Raw genomic sequence first — 17,600 nt, forward strand, 5'->3', positions numbered from 1 at the left:
TTAGTGGGTAGAATGTTACACAAACATTGGATCGTGAAGCATATGTGTAACTGTAACTGTGCATGTGTTTTAATATAACCCTTTGCTGGACTACTGCTACTCAGCCCTGCAGCTGAAAAGATTTGTTGCTTCAGCTTGGTTGCTGAGGCAACTGTCTCCTATTGCCACAAAACTGCATGAAGAGGATATTGATAATCTATAATGATTAAAAAAAAAAGCCAGGATGATCAGAGAGTAAAGATTTCAATAGCAGTAAGCTCGAAAACACAGCTGTATCTTGTTGAGTGCCATGCATGCTATAGAAAAATAGAGATAAAAAGATTTACAAGAAATGTCTGGCTAGGTCTGGGGTTGTTGTTTTTCGTTGTTGTTTTTTTTAACCTTTTATAATAAGTCATCTATCTGTGTGTTTACTGTACTGTGTGCTGTGTGTATTTAATCAGATAGCACTTACACATTATGTGGAAGTTCACTCACTGTTTACATTAAGTGTTCTTACTGTACCTTACTGTACATATTAATGGCATGTTTTTTGGACATATTATTTTGCATTATACTTCTGAAGAAATATCAAATAGCTCTTTTTATGCAGCATCAGTTTAGAATAACCATAGCCAAGCTCCAGAAAGGAAGTAAATTTTCTTTCAACATAAAATAATTTTACTACAACCCATACCCCAACCCTCCCTACACCCACAGTAACCTGAACTGATACTTTATTTTCAACTAAATAAGTGGTTATAGTGCTGTATGTAACCATTTGCAAAAATAAAAAAGCTGTCAAATCTGTTTCACTTCTCTAGACGGGACGCCAAAGATCCTCTCTGCCTTCAGCGAGAAGGTGGTGAGCCGAATGAACCCATATCACTGGTGTGTCACGTGAAAGGAACCCCCTCCCCACCACCGTCACCTGGGCGCTGGACGGCGACCCGTCATCAAAGACAGCAACCACCGCATGGATCGCATCATCACCACGGAAGGCCACGTGCTCAGTTACCTGAGCGTGTCTCACACACAGGTCACCGATGGGGCGTCTATCGTTGCACCTGCAACAACTCGGCGGATCGGTCTCCTACCAGGCTCGAATAAACGTAAGAGGTGCTTGTCAGATCAGCTCCTCAAAAACACCCGCACCACACCACAAGCACACACAACAATTACACAACTGTTCGGAGACTGTCTGCTTTCTAAAATTCGAAAATTTGAGTTAGGAGGAATTGTTGTCTTAGGTTGTAGCTGCAATCGCAGTCTCCTAAAAGGTACGTTATTATTGTCAACAGCTTGCTGCAAGGAAGCAGCTTGAAGTGATTTGTTTTCAATGAAATTTGAGCAGTGACCATTGATGGCACAGCAACGAGCAGAGTTTCACTTCATGCAAATGAGAGTATGGAGACAAGCAGTGGGAGTGAAGGCAGTGGATCTCCTGTGATCCGTCTACCGGTGGCTATTGCAGTCGAGTAGGAATGCATATTATAAGATCTAGATATATACTATAGAGCAAGAGTGTCCAGTCCTGCTTCTGGAATGTCAGTGTCCTGCAGAGTTTAGTTCCAAACACTTACTTGCCTGGAAGTCTGAAGTCCTTGGATCGGGTGTGTTTAATTAGAGCTGAAGTTAAACACTGCAGAATGGTGGCCTTCCCAGGAGTTCCACTCCACTTTTAAAGCGTAAGGGGAAAAATGTAAACAAAAAACTGATTCAAAGTGATCAAGGGATTAGAAAGTTCCAATTCAAGGGTTCTACCAGACGTGGACACTCATGCAGTGTAGTCAATGACATATATCATAGTAAAAGAGATGGAGTGATGTTTGCATGTGAAGGGCATGAAAAATGGAGTGGCCTCCCAATGTCCAGTGATTTTTCCATTCCTTTTTCAAGATGGACTTTAAAGTAGTCTTTGCCAGCTACGAGGTGAATCACAACATTACAAACTTTTATTTGAAGCAAAAAATGAAATAAAAAATATGAAATATGAAAATCTGACAAAACGACTGGCACAATATTGTGTACTCAATCCACTGAAACAGTGCAAATAACATAATTGAAAAAAAACAGAGAAAACTCTTTATCTAGAAAAGCAATATATTTTACAATCAAGTGGATTGAAACAAATTTTTACGTATTATGACGTAGTATGGTGAGGCCAAATCGATTACATCATCAAGCAGTACTTCATGGGAGTAAATATTTCCCGCAAACTCATGTTCAATTTACTCGCCACACCCATACATTTAATGTACAGCATCATGGGCTGCTTTTCGCCACCAATGTAAATATCCAACGTGATTATTTAAAAAATTTGCTTTAGCTAAAGCATATACCATCAACTTAACAACGCGAAGTAGGATTGTCTTGAAATGTTTATAAGTTATTGTTAAAAATTAATAGAGCTTTCCGGAACCAGACTATTGCACTCTATTGGCTCGCAGTACTGCAACATTCAGCAGTTTAATTGCTATCAGTGCAGACCAAGGGGTCAAGGTTTGGCTGCTTAGTATCAGCCATTTAGCCCCAGCTGACAGATGCTGTAACTAGTATATCAAAAAGCATTTTCCCCTGTAGTGTTATTTTAAAGTAGCAGTCTACTGTACTCTGAAGTTTAAGTTTGTGTTTAAAGAGTGTATAAAACACCAATAGTCTTCTCTGCAAAGAGCTCACCATTGATAGTTTAGCCCAGATAAATGATTTCTATTTTAATAGGACCAGTGCAGCTAAATGACATATCATTATTTGTTACATTATCAAATGCTATTTTGCACTTAATGCAAATACTCCTCCTTATTTGGAAAAGAATTGGAATGAATGGTAAATACATGAATGGTAATGGATAACTCTTGTTGGCATGATAGCTTTGCTTGGTGCAAACACACCATTTAGTTTGTTGGAATTAGTTGTTTGTATTCGATTCTGTCAAGTTCTACTGCCTTTCCTCCCATTGGTCGATGTTGCGTTTTGCTCCATTACATAAAGTTAAACTCTGCTTGGGCTTAAAGGGATACTCTTCAAAAAAAATGTATTCTCTAATCATTTACTCACCCTCATGTCATTCCAGATGCAAAAGACTCTCTGCAAAAAAAAATACTAAAAACCATCAGTCAGTTTATATAATGCAAGTGGATAGGCTTTAAAAACCATCTAAAACTAATCTGACGGTAACTCCAGTTGATTAATCAATTTCATATGAAGAAAAATGATAGGTGTGTGTGCACAAAATACTAATATTTGAAACTTATAAACCAGCGCTTCTGGACAGTTTTATACAAGATCTGCATGTTTTGCAACGTGATAAGCGTTTGGTGTAACTCGTGTGAGAAGTGAAGCAGAACCACATAGTTCTCAGTTCTCACGTAAGTTTCACAAAGTGCTTATATAAACTTTAAAATGTAGTATTTTAAAGTTTGTATAAACATATACTGTATACGTACGTTTAAAACATTAGTATTTCTCTTACGCACACCTACTGCTTTGCTTTGGAAGGCATCGATTTATCAGTTTTACATATTTTTTTGAAATGGACTTATGGAGAATTCCCTGTTTGCGTTCAATTCAACAACATACGTATTTGGGACAGTATGAGGGTGATTTTTATGATAAGTGAATTTTTATTTTAGAGTAAATCCCTCCACAAGGCTTTGAAGTCAGGACAAATCATTGTTAGTTATTTAGTTTAACTGCTCACGGTGGATCTGTTCAGAATATTTGGCTAATAGTTGAAAACAAAATTATTGACACTTAATACATAAGCCTTTCAGCTGACTTTCTGAGGCACTGGTGTACTGATAGGTCTTTTTCACAACAGGTCCTGCCAGTATTCGACCAATGAAAAATGTCACTGCCATCGCTGGAAGGGACACGTACATTCACTGTCGTATCATTGGTTACCCATACTACTCTATTAAGTGGTATAAGGATTCCAACCTGCTCCCGTTTAACCATCGCCAACGTGCCTTCGAGAACAACGGCACGCTGAAGCTGTCCAATGTGCAAAATTCGGACGAGGGGGAGTACACATGCTACGTGTTGGTGGATCCAGAGAAACAAATTCACAGGAGCGTCCATGTGACAGTGAAAGGTACTGCCACCTAAATGGAAGTCAGCCATTGCAAGAATGCTAGATTTTAATAATGTTTTTAGGTTGGTATCACTATTGCTCAATCTATTGATTCGCATTGCATTAAACCCTTAAACTATCTTGGCACACTTGTCCCACGACCTCTGAGATGCATGAAAGACAACTCTAATCATGAGTCTTGTTAAGGAAAGGTCAGGCCTTATAAAAGAAGAATGGAATGTCAAAAAAAATTAGTTGAGAGTAGGCTTTTTGGCATATGGTGCTGTCACATCATTTCAGCGATATTTCACGGGCCAAAAAAAGTCCCATTGTTGGTAGTTTAGCAATTTGATATTGCTCACAATGAAGTCACTTTCAAACCAAACAGCTTTTTGTTGTTCAATGCAGCAAATTAATGTGACTTGATGGAAATTCCCAATCATACAGACAGATATTAAAATGACTCCATTTCAACCTTTAGCCATTTAACAACCAAACCTTTAATAAGGTATTCTTTATTAGCAAGATAGCAATATCTACTGGATTGTAGTATTATAGAAGCAAATTGTACATGAAAATGCGCAAAATGTAAAAATATAATGTAAAATATCAATAATAAATACCTACAATTATTATGAAATAGTCCAAATTAACTATGAATGAATGTTAAGAATTAATTAGATTTTTCTTTGGAAACATTAAGTCTTTTTATATCCTATTATTTTTATTTGTGTGTGGATGTGTGTGTGTATAAAAACATATTTTATAGTGACTGCTAAAATTAACATTTTAGTTACTTAGTAAAAAAAAAAAAAAAAAAATATATCTCAGCCCATATTCAACAGTTTACATATATACACGTGTGTGTGTGTGTGTGTGTGTGTGTGTGTGCACCTGGTATTTATTACATTATGGGTACCAAATGTAATAAATGGACCACATTTTTAGGTCCCCATAAAGAAACAAGCTTATAAAACATACAGGATACAATATTTTGACAGTGTAAAAATGTCAGTAATTTCCTGTAAGGGGGTAGGATTAGGTGAAGGGTTTGTGTAGGGCAATAACATGTACAGTATAAAAATTACACCTATGGAATGTCCCCATAAAACATGGAAACACAACAAGTGTGTGTGTGAGAGAGGGTTTTTTTGCATATAATAGTAATTGTTGAATGTTGAAACAGTTGAATGCCGGGCAGAGATATATGACACTTTTATTATTTGTTTTTTTCATTCATTTTACTACGGAGAGGAAAATATACCACATAATCAATATGAGCAGGTGTATCAACTGCATGTGCAAAAGAGATCATGTCATATATATTACACTTTTATAGAGTCTCATGGTTATGGTAATTCCAGGACACTCTTTACCTCAATGCACAGTTTAAGCTCCAATTAGAAAAACGCAGACGTTTATATTGTTATTAGTTAAACTAGATGCATTTATACTGCAAATATTTGATACCGTTGTTACGTAACAACCAAGCAAACATCTGTTTTTGTGAGTTCAAAGTCATAAAGACAGAAAAAACCCCTGATGTGATTGAGTTAGCTAATTTGCTCCATTCATGCTTAAAATTCTGAAGCGTGCGAAGGGATTCCTTGGAGTCCATTATCCCCATTTTGTTGTGAATTAAATAAGCGCTGAAGTGCTGCTTTATTTCAATGTTATTTTAACTCATTGATTCTCAAACACGACAGGCTGACTAGCACCATGCTTGCGAGGTCCCCGGGGAACGCATTATGCCGAATTTACTGGGAGACGAAAGAGCCCTTTTATAGTCTTCTTTATTTTGTCTTTCTTTGCTCTGTTTCTCTCTCATTAGTTCACATTATGCCTCCTCCTCTGTGAAATCTCTAGATTCTGAGCTGTAATGACTTGTTATGAAGGCCGACTGGAGCCTTATTATTGCAAATCACAGATAATTGTACATGTGTGATCACATATGTTCTGTCCACCAGCCCATATTGAGCGCGTTCTGAGCTGTTTGTCGCAACTGCTTAGTACACACCAACCACTTATTTTACATGTAGCGTGTCTTCGTGAAGTTGCATCACATTTAGTTAAAAGTTATATGAATCTAGCTCTGTATTTGATGCAAGGAGACTAGAGACATAAACGTACTGTCATAGCCGTGCTCTAAATCAAACAATAATACATTCGCATTTTCAATTATAGTTGCATTGTTTCTTTTGTTCGGGACTATACAGCTTTCTAACAGCATTTGTGTTACTCTCTCTCAGTGCCCCCTCTGATCCAACACTCCGACTCTCAGAGTGCTTCCATCGGTCAGCGCGTCTTCATCCCCTGCGTTGTCATATCCGGCGACCTGCCGATGTCTATAACCTGGCATAAAGACGGGCGACCAATCAACGCCAGCTTGGGTGTCACCATAGACAACATAGACTTTACCAGCTCATTACGCATTTCAAACCTGTCGGAAATTCATAATGGAAGTTACACCTGCATTGCCCGTAACGAGGCTGCTGCCGTCGAACACAGTATACAGCTCATCGTTAAAGGTTTGAGATGAATTTAGCTATTCTTGTTATAATTCACATTTTTACCAATAATCTTTTCACTGTACACTGTATCTCAAAAATTTATGGTAAAATGGCAGCTGTAGTTGCCAGAATTTTACTGTGTAAAATTACTGTAAAAAAAAGGTCTTGCTGAATTTAAAATTAACTGATATAATGTTAATATATCAACCTATTGAAGTACTGAAATATGTTTTGTAATACACTGATAACCACCAAAAGCAGGTGGAGATGGGAAAGCCATATGATGAGCCAAAGCTTATAACAATAAGATTTGAAATATTAACATATACATTCACACAATAGTGTGTGACACTAAACACCATCACGGTAACACATATGAAACCAAAGATGCATTAATTTAACAACATTAGGTGTAACATTCAACAATAATGCACAAAACTGATAAGAAAAACTAAATATTTAAACAAAAAAATAAAAATTGAAATTTAATGCAGGAAATTCTGAGAATTTAATGTAAATTATGCATTCTTTCCACCTTCAAAAACCGTATACTACCATAAATTTACATATAACGTCCATTACTGTTACTTACATTAATACATTTTTACTGTAGAATTTTTACAGTTTTTTAGCGTTTTTTTCACAGCCATTTTTTACAGTGTGGAATAATTAAGCTCGCATTTTGTTTTAGGTGAAAAAATATATATATTTTAGTTTTTGTCTCTAAACATATTTAGAAACGACATATTGTGCATTCTTTTTATGCTTAGTTCCACCACATTTTGAGGTACAGCCAAGAGACCAGGATGGCATATATGGGAAATCAGTGATCCTGAACTGTTCGGCAAAGGGAAACCCAATCCCCACTATAGTATGGAACCACTCAAAAGGTATGTTAATATTTGCAATTATGTAAATGCATATTATTTCTTTCCGTACATGGCCAATGTCTATGAGCAAAAATACAAAAAAATATTAATCGATATGAAATATTTTTGCAATTAAGAATTTCTGTAAATAAATGGTGAATCTCACAAAAAGATGTTCAGGTTATATTTCTGTACTTTAATAAGCAAACTCAAATATATTTAGTTTATTAACACCAACTATTTTTACCTCTTATGATTGTTGTTATTATACAGAACAGCTGCGTGTTGACAAAAATAGAACAGCTACTATTCAAATGATAAAGAGTACAGCTATTCTAAAGCTGCAGTTATGCTATTGGCAAGAGATTTTTTTAAGTTCCCATTAACCATTTATTGAAGGGGACCCAATGCAGGCACATTTGGTGTGGACGTAACTTCAGTCAGGTTTAGGGGTGATCTGGACAGGTGGGCTGGGCACAGGTGTGCGCTTGCATTGAGGCCATGGTCAAAGAAGCTGGATTACTGGATTAGAACAGGAGCAGGTGACTTTCTCGACCTTGATTCCTCCCGAAGAAGCTGAGCGCTTGAAGCCCTCACTACACGTTGTAGATGAAAGCTCACAAATGGAAATCCATATACACAACATAAAAAACGGGCTGCACATTGGGAGGGTGACGTTAAACAGGGCTTGGATGAAAGAAAAGAGGGTTCGATGAAGTTCATGAGGGTTACAGAGGCATTGGGCCTCATTCATAAAACATTCAAAATTTTTGAACATTAATTATAAACACACTGGTTTGTAGCACAAATAGTTTGACCACTTAGCGCACATTTAGTGGCTGATGAATCACAGAAAATAGCTCATTCCCACATTGTAAAATATCGCGAAAGTCTGTAACTATTTTCCTTGACAGACAAGATTATTATTTTTGGTGTTGTTGTTATTGCAAGGACAGACTGTAGCTTTGTCAGATTAAGTCGTTCATGTGGTATTACGGTTTATTTCATATAACTGAATCCCACTGTTAATCCAGACATGACAGTTCCCCAGAGATCTTCAAATCCAATAGAAATCATCAGATGTAACCACAACGTAACTGATATTGATAATAAAGGGTCATAAAAGGGTGTAATGCTATCGGATTATTAGATGTTTTTCAAATTAAATTGAATTTAAATATATATATATTTATTTTAGATTTCTACTAAAAATGCAAATAAATACTAATTTCCAAATATGTAGTGTGTATAAACCTTGCATTGTTTGCTTTTTCTGTTTTAGGTGCTGGCGTACCTCAGTTCCAGCCCATTGCCTTGAATTCTGGCTCACGTATCCAGCTCCTGGAGAAGGGATCTCTGCTCATAAAACACGTCCTGGAGGAAGATGCTGGATTTTATCTGTGCAAGGTCAGCAATGACGTGGGAGCCGATATCAGCAAGAGCATGTACCTCACCGTTAAAAGTAAGACCCTGTCGAGTGGAGTGTGTTGATTATGTGTGTGTGCATGTGTGACATAATGTATGTTGATTATGATGTGATCGGATTGCTATTAATAGACATGTATTATCTAAATGTTTTTGGTTCTCTTTGTTTGGTCTGCGCCGCTCTTATCTAAGGAGTGTGTGTGTATGACTGAGTGTGTGTCTGGGCCTGAGGGTCTTCTGCCCTGTTGACTGCTGTGTATACGGTATTGTGCTCCTTGGTGAACTGTTTATTTGTTGAGCAGGCAGAGACTTACATCCCCTCCATTAAACCCACTACACAGCATTTTTGCCTACTCTGGCATGAGGAGAACCGAGCAGTGCCACCAGTAGCCTATTCGCGTTATGTCACTTTTCTTTTGTCATCGCTACCCATTCAGATCAGCAAAATGAACCACTGAGAATTGAAAATTAAACGAAGACTTGATTTTCCTTACAGTGAAAATGATTTTAGACAGGTTCTGTCAAGATTCTCTCCATAAAAGTTGTCCATCATCTCTTGAGCATCCCACGACAAAGCCTTGGGAACACCAGAATTGATTTTATTTTGTGCTCTATTCCTTTAAAATAAAAATACAAATTTTATTTAACAGATGGAATGATAAAAAAATTTGCTAGAACTTCAAGGGCAGTATATGTTCGTGATGAAAACAATATCCCTGATGCATATAGCGTTCAGATGGACTAGTGCTATTGAATCAGCATTATTTCAGTCTATTTCAGTAAAATTTCTCTCTGTGCTTTTTTTCCTTCTTCTTTGAGTGAAAATATGTAACACCCCTTAAACCTGTACATAAAAGATTAAAAATACTTCAAATTTTGATCAAAATGTTTTATTCTCCAGTGAGACAAGCGTGTGAGTGAGTCAGATGTTTTTTTTTTTCGATCAGTTGATTCGTTCAAAAGAGCCGACTCAAAAGAATATGATTCATGATTCAGATAGTCTTTCTTTTCTCATAGGTCTCTCATAAATGCACCAAAGATAGCTACAGCTTAGGTCAAGATTTTAATGAACTATGATTTACTTTTTTTTTTTTTCTTCAGTGCATTTATTATTGTGCATTTAAAAGAAAAATAGGCAGACTTAGTGATGATAAATTAATGATCACGGATAGAAAAAGATGTTTCATTTCTTGTTTGATATAAATATCATCGTGTCTGTCCTTGTGTGGATCTGGTGGCACTCCCTCGCCTTCAGTATCAGAGAGAGCACATGCTCAGACTGTGACCAATTGTGCAAGAAAAAGGGGGAATTGCTTCAGCATGGCAGCCTGCTGCACTCTACCAACCCCACACACACACACACACACACACTTGTGCTGCCCCTCCCAGTCCAGAGACTATACCTCACTCCATTGGCCTGCACAGAGAAGGCAACGAGTGTGTGCGTTTGTTAGAGAGAAGGGGGTAGATGGCCCACTCAGGCGTGGCAATGTGACGAGGTGGCCTAGTTTCCCAGGGTGCCCCTGTACTGGTGATAAAATGAGGGCTGAAATGGATTATATACACCCAGAGTCGCTGCTGCAGCCTCTGTATTCATACGGCGTGATACGCCATACACACTAATCATATTCAACATGGCCATCAAAGTGGAAAACACAAATGGAGTTATCATAGTTAATTCACACCCAGCCATAAATACTGGTCCAAATTGCCAAGAATATTTTAAGGCTCAGTTGCTGCGTGCACTCTGAAAGAATGTGAATGATGTGTGATTACAGTTTTGTCATTTTTACAGTTTCACACACTGTATAAAAATATCAATATTTACCTTTTTTGGCTCCAAGGTCATTGCCTGTTCAGCCACGATAATGAGTTTCTGAATATCCATCAGATGATCATCTTTCATGCTTTTTAACCCGCGTGCGTCTCTAAACTCCACTTATATGCTTCATTGAACTGACAATAAAGACCATTAAAGGCTACATATGCGCCACGCTCTGACTCATCTTTTGTTTGTGTGTGTGTGTGTGTGCGCGTGTGTGTAGAAAGAGAGAGAAATATTATTTGCACGCTTGCCTTGATTACTTGTTCAAATGCGACGCTTTCCTTTCAAGAAACTGAACATTTTTGACCCAGATTTTAGTAGGTCACACTACATTTCCGAGAATTTTTGAACGGCAGCAAAGTTATGTTTGTCAACAGGGAGGAAGATTAAAGTTTCACCGTGTTACCTGATTTTCTTAAGAGTTGTGAAAATTTGCTCTGTCATGACAGGGTATTGCAAGGTAATTTTCGTGATGATCGTTAATATATTTGGTCTCGGTAGAATAGACACGGCTGCTGTGGCTGAGCAAGTACCAATGCATCCACAAAAAGCTGCCGTGAGCATTTTGGAAATAATTCTGCTGCACATATAAAATATGTAAAATACATAGCATGAATCACGCCCGTAGCAGGTCTAGACAGGTGGAGCTGGGGAAGGAGGAGGGTTTCTGAGTTTTTATTCGCACATAATGGATGATTTTATCCAATTTGACTTGAGACGTGTACTAAAGTATTACCTGTATTAAGGCACTAAGTATATATTCATTTTATCAATTAACGCATACCTAAAAATTGAAACATACGACTGCTAGCATTATTCATCAGAATATGCTAAACAATATGATAACACTAAAAGGGGTATTAACTCATCAGCATTAAATTTTGTATGCAACAAATGCCTGTGCGCCTGTCAACCTTTACCACTGTGTTTACCGTTTTGAAGAATTGTACAGATATCGAATACAATGTCACTTTTCAAAACTGAAGTCTTATTTAAGTAGAACAGCTGTGAAACACATCCATGTTGCATGTGAAAGACGACATTTACTCACACATGTTGTGAATATCAAACTCTCTCCTGCGCTCCCTGTGGTTTTCCCTGGTTTGTTTAATAATAGTTAGGTGCTGTTCTATGGCTGCTGAAATGAATAAAGGGAGATTTTGTTTGATGTGCAGTTATAGCTGCCATCAGCGCTCCCCCCTCTCTCTTTATTACAGGAGCCTGTAATATTGCTGGATATTAAAAATATACATCAACTAAGCTGTTATGGGAATACCATTTAGAGCCCCTCTCGCCTGAAGCCCCTCTCGTGCTGACTGCAAGACTTTAAATGAGATTATACACACTCTTTTGGATGTGTACTAAGGAGAATTTCCAAGAACTGAGGACTCACCATATTGTGACTTTTGTTTCCTCACACATTTGTATTCGATATCAGTGTCTTCTGCGACATCACGTGAAATGCAGCAGTGAAACAAAACCGCAACGGCGAGATTGTTAGGTGTTGTGTATTTCTGTAAAAGTCACACTTCGTTGTCATGTCAAGCAGATTTAATAGCAGCATTAACACTATACTACCCATAACGTTAAAGAGAATTCAACCAATCTGAAAAGGCACTGCTACCAAGGAAAGTTATGAATTAATTAACGTAAATGAATAGCATTAGCTATTAGCATTAGCAATAGCGCAACAGAATGTATATTTGGAGTCACTTTTAAACCATTGTAGATAAAAACCATTCAGAGGACATGCTCATAATAAACAGAATGTTATTTAGCTCTGGTATGGACACTAATATTATATTGATAGTTATATTTCTTGTTATGAACTGGCCTCAACAGTCGATAGTTAATAATGAACACTTAATGTCACTCTCACAACATTTATTCACGGATTTAATTAACAAATCAAAGTTGATTTAATCTCAAAGTTGGCTTGATTGTATGTAGAGAAACTAATCCGAAAAGAAATGAAATAGTCTGTAGTTAGAATAAAAAAAAAAAGAGAGCCTTTCCACATCTTCGGATCTTGCTTCAGAGCAGGTCTCAACCTTGCATCAGATCTTCAGAGAGCGTCCTCTTGCTAAAGAGCAATAACATTTAGAGAAGGCGGAGAGATTTCTTTTAATATGCTGTACTTAAAATTCATAGTTGTCATGCAAAATAAATCAGCGTTCTCATGCATGCAGCAGCTACTGCGAGCTTGTGAGTAAATAAGAGATGAGAGTTAAACGTTCACAGGCCTGACTCTGACACTCTCCATCATGTCAACTTCCGCCACTTCACACCACAATAAGACTCTGGGCACAGGAGACTGCATGCGTGCGCCCTTTTTCTTTCCCTCCCTCTGTCTGTCTGTCTGTCTGTTTTTCAGCAGTTAATGCTGTGGATGGACAGTACAAAATCACATATCAAAGCATGATTATTTATTACAGTCAACATTACAATATTTCTGCTGCAATTTCAACCAACAAGTGTTCAACTGGGTCTTTGTGAAACAACTGCAGGAGGTCTATGAATTGATAAAAAGCTAATAATTAAATGTACAATTAGAATAATAGTGGCTGCACAATTTATTGAATTAAAAAATTGTAATATTATTATAGTGTAATTATCAAATCAGATGTATTTAATATGTATAATATTGTCCATTTTGTGATTAGAGTTGTATGTAATATTATCTACAGATCTCTGTATAAATCATAAAAAATAAACATTTACTTAAAAAAAAGGAATAAATATTCCGTTGCATGTTGTGTGACCTTAAACTAACATCAGAGAACCAATAACATGCAAATGTTTCTTTAAATTATTAAAATATTAACTTAAAATCTCATGGGTACAAGTAAATATTTAACTTCTAAGGGGCTTAGGACCCTCTTTGGTAAATGCATTTTTTGTAAAATAATAATAAATGTACTTGAAGCGCAAAATAATTGAATGATCTAATTATTATTATTTATTATTACTTATTAAACACTTAAAAGATCAATAGCAGTATAATTATAAATCAGACTATTCCATAAACCTTTAAATTATTTAATTTATTTTATTAAAATAATGACACAAAATAATGATACAATTGTTATCAAAGCCAAAGTACTACATACTGCCCTTAATAAATGTATTTTTAATTAATAGATTTGTAATTTTATTAATTGAATTCAGTTATTTCAATTAATTTAAAACAGGCTTTTAAAATTAAGTTATTATTTTATTATTATTATTATTGTTGTTGTTGTTGTTGAAAGTTGAAATTTTTGTTACACCCTTATTTACTTTGGTCTTATTTTCACATTTCTTCATAAAGTCTAACTAACAAAATGGGGTCCTGATATCCAACCGACGCCTTAAACTTAACATCGCAAGGTATATACTGTACGATCACAGAGCCCAAACCTAGTGTAAGATGATTTGGGGAGTTTCACATTCCTGCTTCAGAGGCGCTAGTATTGCTGAGCGAAAACAAGCAGAAGAATCTATATGAATAATCGAAGTGTGCTCATCATTTAATCATAGCCATGCCTGCCAGGAAAGAGAGAGACAGATCTCTCACGCCGCTGGAGGGTAACAAGGTTTCAGACAGAGGAGGGGTGAGACAGGCCTGAGCACGGTCTCGCGCCTTCTTCATGTCTCTTGCTTGCTCTGTGAACTTCTCACCAGAGACCAGCTCAGTTTGCTTTCAGCTCATTTACTTCATACGAGGAGATTGAGAAACAAACTTTTGAAGGGAGACTTATGGACTTACGGGGCGGAGGAAATGCTCAGTTGTTATGCCGAGGTTTTATCACACATTTACATCTAGCAATGGTGACAGAAATAATGCAGAATTTCATTCATTATTTTCTTTCCTTTGCATTTTTGCAAAATCTTAAAAAGCTTGTTTGATTGTTTAAATAGTTTCTTATTGATTATATAAAACATACTGGGTATAAAATACATTATATACAGTATACAACAAAACATTGATTGATTGGTTTGTAGGGGGTTTGGTTTATTACGTAATGAGAACATTGTTTTTTTTGATGATGTCCAGTATTTCTATGCAGAGAAATGATGTGGCTGGGTCTACGCTTACCTCAAATATTATTTCATCTCTGCGTCTTTCTCCGTTCGTCCTTCAGTTCCTGCCATGATCACGTCTTACCCCAACACCACGCGAGCGGAACAGGGTCACATGACCGAGATGAGCTGCACTGCTCACGGTGAAAAGCCCATCAAGGTTCGCTGGGAGAAGGAATCTCATATCATCAACCCAGACATGAGCCGCTACGTGGTTACCGTGAAGGAAGTGGGAGATGAGGTCATATCCACCCTGCAGGTGAGCAAAGGCACCATCTACACTGAGAATGTGATCACATGCCTCATTTCCAAGGCGCATATTCAGGGATGCCCTGGACTTACTACTTACTTTCTGTCAAAAATCATCCACCGTTGGAACTAATTTATATTTGTCCTTATCGACAACACAAAACGTGCTCTCGCAACTCACTTATACTATGATAATGTGACAGATTTCTGAGCGGTATTCACTAAGACAAACATGCACGGCATTCGTTAGGGACTGATTGGATGAAAAAATGTGCCTTCAATATACCACATTGTTCATTTTCTGCTTTCTGCATGCTACACATTGAGTGCCTAGCACAGTATGCTCTATTACATTCTGCACATTTCAGTAAATATTTCAGGCATCCAAACGTGGAGAAATTCCTTTTATTATTCACCCACAGGTATAATTAAAGTACAGTTGAGGGGGGGTGAATTTCACAAATAAACAGCAAGTAACAAAATTAAACAGCAGTTATAAAAAAATTTATTATATATTTAAACAAGCCTTCATAGACGATTTTGCACATGTGTATGTTACACTATCTAAAAATCTAAGGATATAATAGAAAAAATATGAGTCAGTGTTCTCAAGTCATCATAGACATTTTTCAAATCTTCATAACATTATGGTTAATCTTTGTATTAACTGTATTGTTACTTTTTTCTCCACTCTTAAATAATGTTTATAGATGAAGATAGATGCATGTGCAAAATAGCATTTTACAATGCCTGCTGAGAGTCATTAATAAACTAAAAATGTAATTGTTCAAATATAATAGTTCAAAAGCAAAAACTCCCGTATATCAAATATCCTATAGCATTTACCAAAATGTACTAGTGCATGATCAAATTTTTGTACATATCATTTTATGTCTTCACAGATCTTGCATACCGTCAGAGAAGACTCTGGCTTTTTTTCTCTGCATTGCTATCAACTCTTACGGTGAAGATAAAGGAATCATTCAACTGATAGTACAAGGTAAAGTTCGATTCAAAACGCAATTGTTGATTTCGTATTTTCGTACTTGTTGTCTAATCTCTACAAACATTTTTCCGAAGATCGTCCTGATCCTCCTGAGGTTGAGATCAGAGAAGTGAAGGACCCGAGAACCATTGCACTTGGCTGGACTATGGGCTGATGGCAACAGCCCCATTACAGGATATGACATCAACTATAAAAATAAATCATGTATGAGTTTTCTTTCACCCAATCTATTGCCTCAATCAATTGTTCTCATTTATATTCTCGAAGACAAGTATTTTTTAACAGAGTTATATATAAGTGTTATTCAGTCAGATATATGACGTGTTTCAGAACTGCTAGAAGATGGTATTTATTGGCCAATCAGCATCTTAGACAGGATTATCTGTTTTTATGAAAAAATGAATAACCAATGTTAATTTCTCTTTTTGTTTTTATTTTTACATCTATTTATTCAGTTCATCTACATTCGTAGAATGAACTTTGATCACTTTAAGTGGCTTGTTTGTTTTCATTTTTGGTATCTTTTTATATTACTACAGTACACCCTTTGAACTGTAATAAAATGACTGTAACGTAGCCTTATGTGTCGCTCTGTATTCCTCTGTATTTCTTTTAGCTTCGTGGGCCTCATCTCAAATGACCAAAGACGTCTCCCCTCAGCTGAACCAGGCCACCATCATTGAACTCCACCCTGCTTCCACTTACAACATCCTCGCATGTTTGCCAAAACCAGATCGGAGAGAGCAGGCCGAGCAACGAGCTGACCATCACCACAGATGAAGCACGTGAGTATTCCCCCAAAATGGTGTGAGCCTTTGTGAGGTTTTTCTATAGTTCCTCATGGTATCAGACATTTTGTTATCTGTGCCGCCACCTAGTGGCTCAGTCTTTTATTTTTTCTGTCATCTCTGCATGTGATCGATCCAGCACCTGATGGCGCTCCTCAAGATGTGCAGCTGGAAGCAATCTCATCCCAAAGCATCAAAGTCACGTGGAAGGTACAACTGAGGAACCACTTGCGCTGCTGTAGTAGCCCATGCAAAACCGATATTTGTGCTGGCTAAACCATGCTGCTTTTTTGAGGAATATTTTGGGTTTAAGCTACATCAGCAGTAGTGACTTATATAGGGCCAAAAAACAAATACGTGAAGATGTTATGTGACCATGGACCAATCTTAAGTGTCAGTTTTTTTTAAAATAGAATTGTATAAATCATCTGAAGACTAAATATGATTAAATATGCTTTCCATTGCTTTCCATTGATGTATGGTTTGTTAGGATTGATAATGCATTGTCTCTAGACACAACTATTTGAAAATCTGCAATCTTACAGTGCAAAAATCTACTTTTAAAGTTGCAAAAATTAGCAATGCATATTACTAATTACTAGGTTTTTATACATTTTTGGTAGGATATATACGTACTATATATCTTCATGGAACATGATTTTTATTTATTATACAAATGATTTTGGCATTAAAAAAATCATTTTGACCACATACAATGTATTTTTGCTGTTAACTAAACATATACCCATATATATATAATTTTTTGTCTTTATACTGCCCTCTGCATCATGGCCTCATACATTAAAAATGCTGAT

At 36.7% G+C, this 17,600-nt stretch overlaps 1 protein-coding gene and 1 pseudogene across 1 annotated transcript in view; both read left to right on the top strand.

Annotated features, from left to right (window-relative positions):
• The window catches only part of LOC122358884, a 117,116-nt pseudogene extending 113,150 nt beyond the window's left edge, over positions 1–3,966 (top strand).
• A 44-nt stretch (positions 3,967–4,010) lies between these two features.
• LOC122359318 (Down syndrome cell adhesion molecule homolog) overlaps positions 4,011–17,600 on the top strand; it is a 108,422-nt gene continuing 94,832 nt past the window's right edge. Inside the window, 8 exon segments of the mRNA XM_043259627.1 lie at positions 4,011–4,092; positions 6,301–6,579; positions 7,332–7,451; positions 8,713–8,892; positions 14,805–15,001; positions 15,195–15,205; positions 15,894–15,991; positions 16,614–16,715. Of these exon segments, the coding sequence (XP_043115562.1) occupies positions 4,011–4,092; positions 6,301–6,579; positions 7,332–7,451; positions 8,713–8,892; positions 14,805–15,001; positions 15,195–15,205; positions 15,894–15,991; positions 16,614–16,715 (1,069 nt within the window).

Source organism: Puntigrus tetrazona, chromosome 15, assembly GCF_018831695.1.
Source record: "Puntigrus tetrazona isolate hp1 chromosome 15, ASM1883169v1, whole genome shotgun sequence".
Taxonomy (NCBI): domain Eukaryota; kingdom Metazoa; phylum Chordata; class Actinopteri; order Cypriniformes; family Cyprinidae; genus Puntigrus; species Puntigrus tetrazona.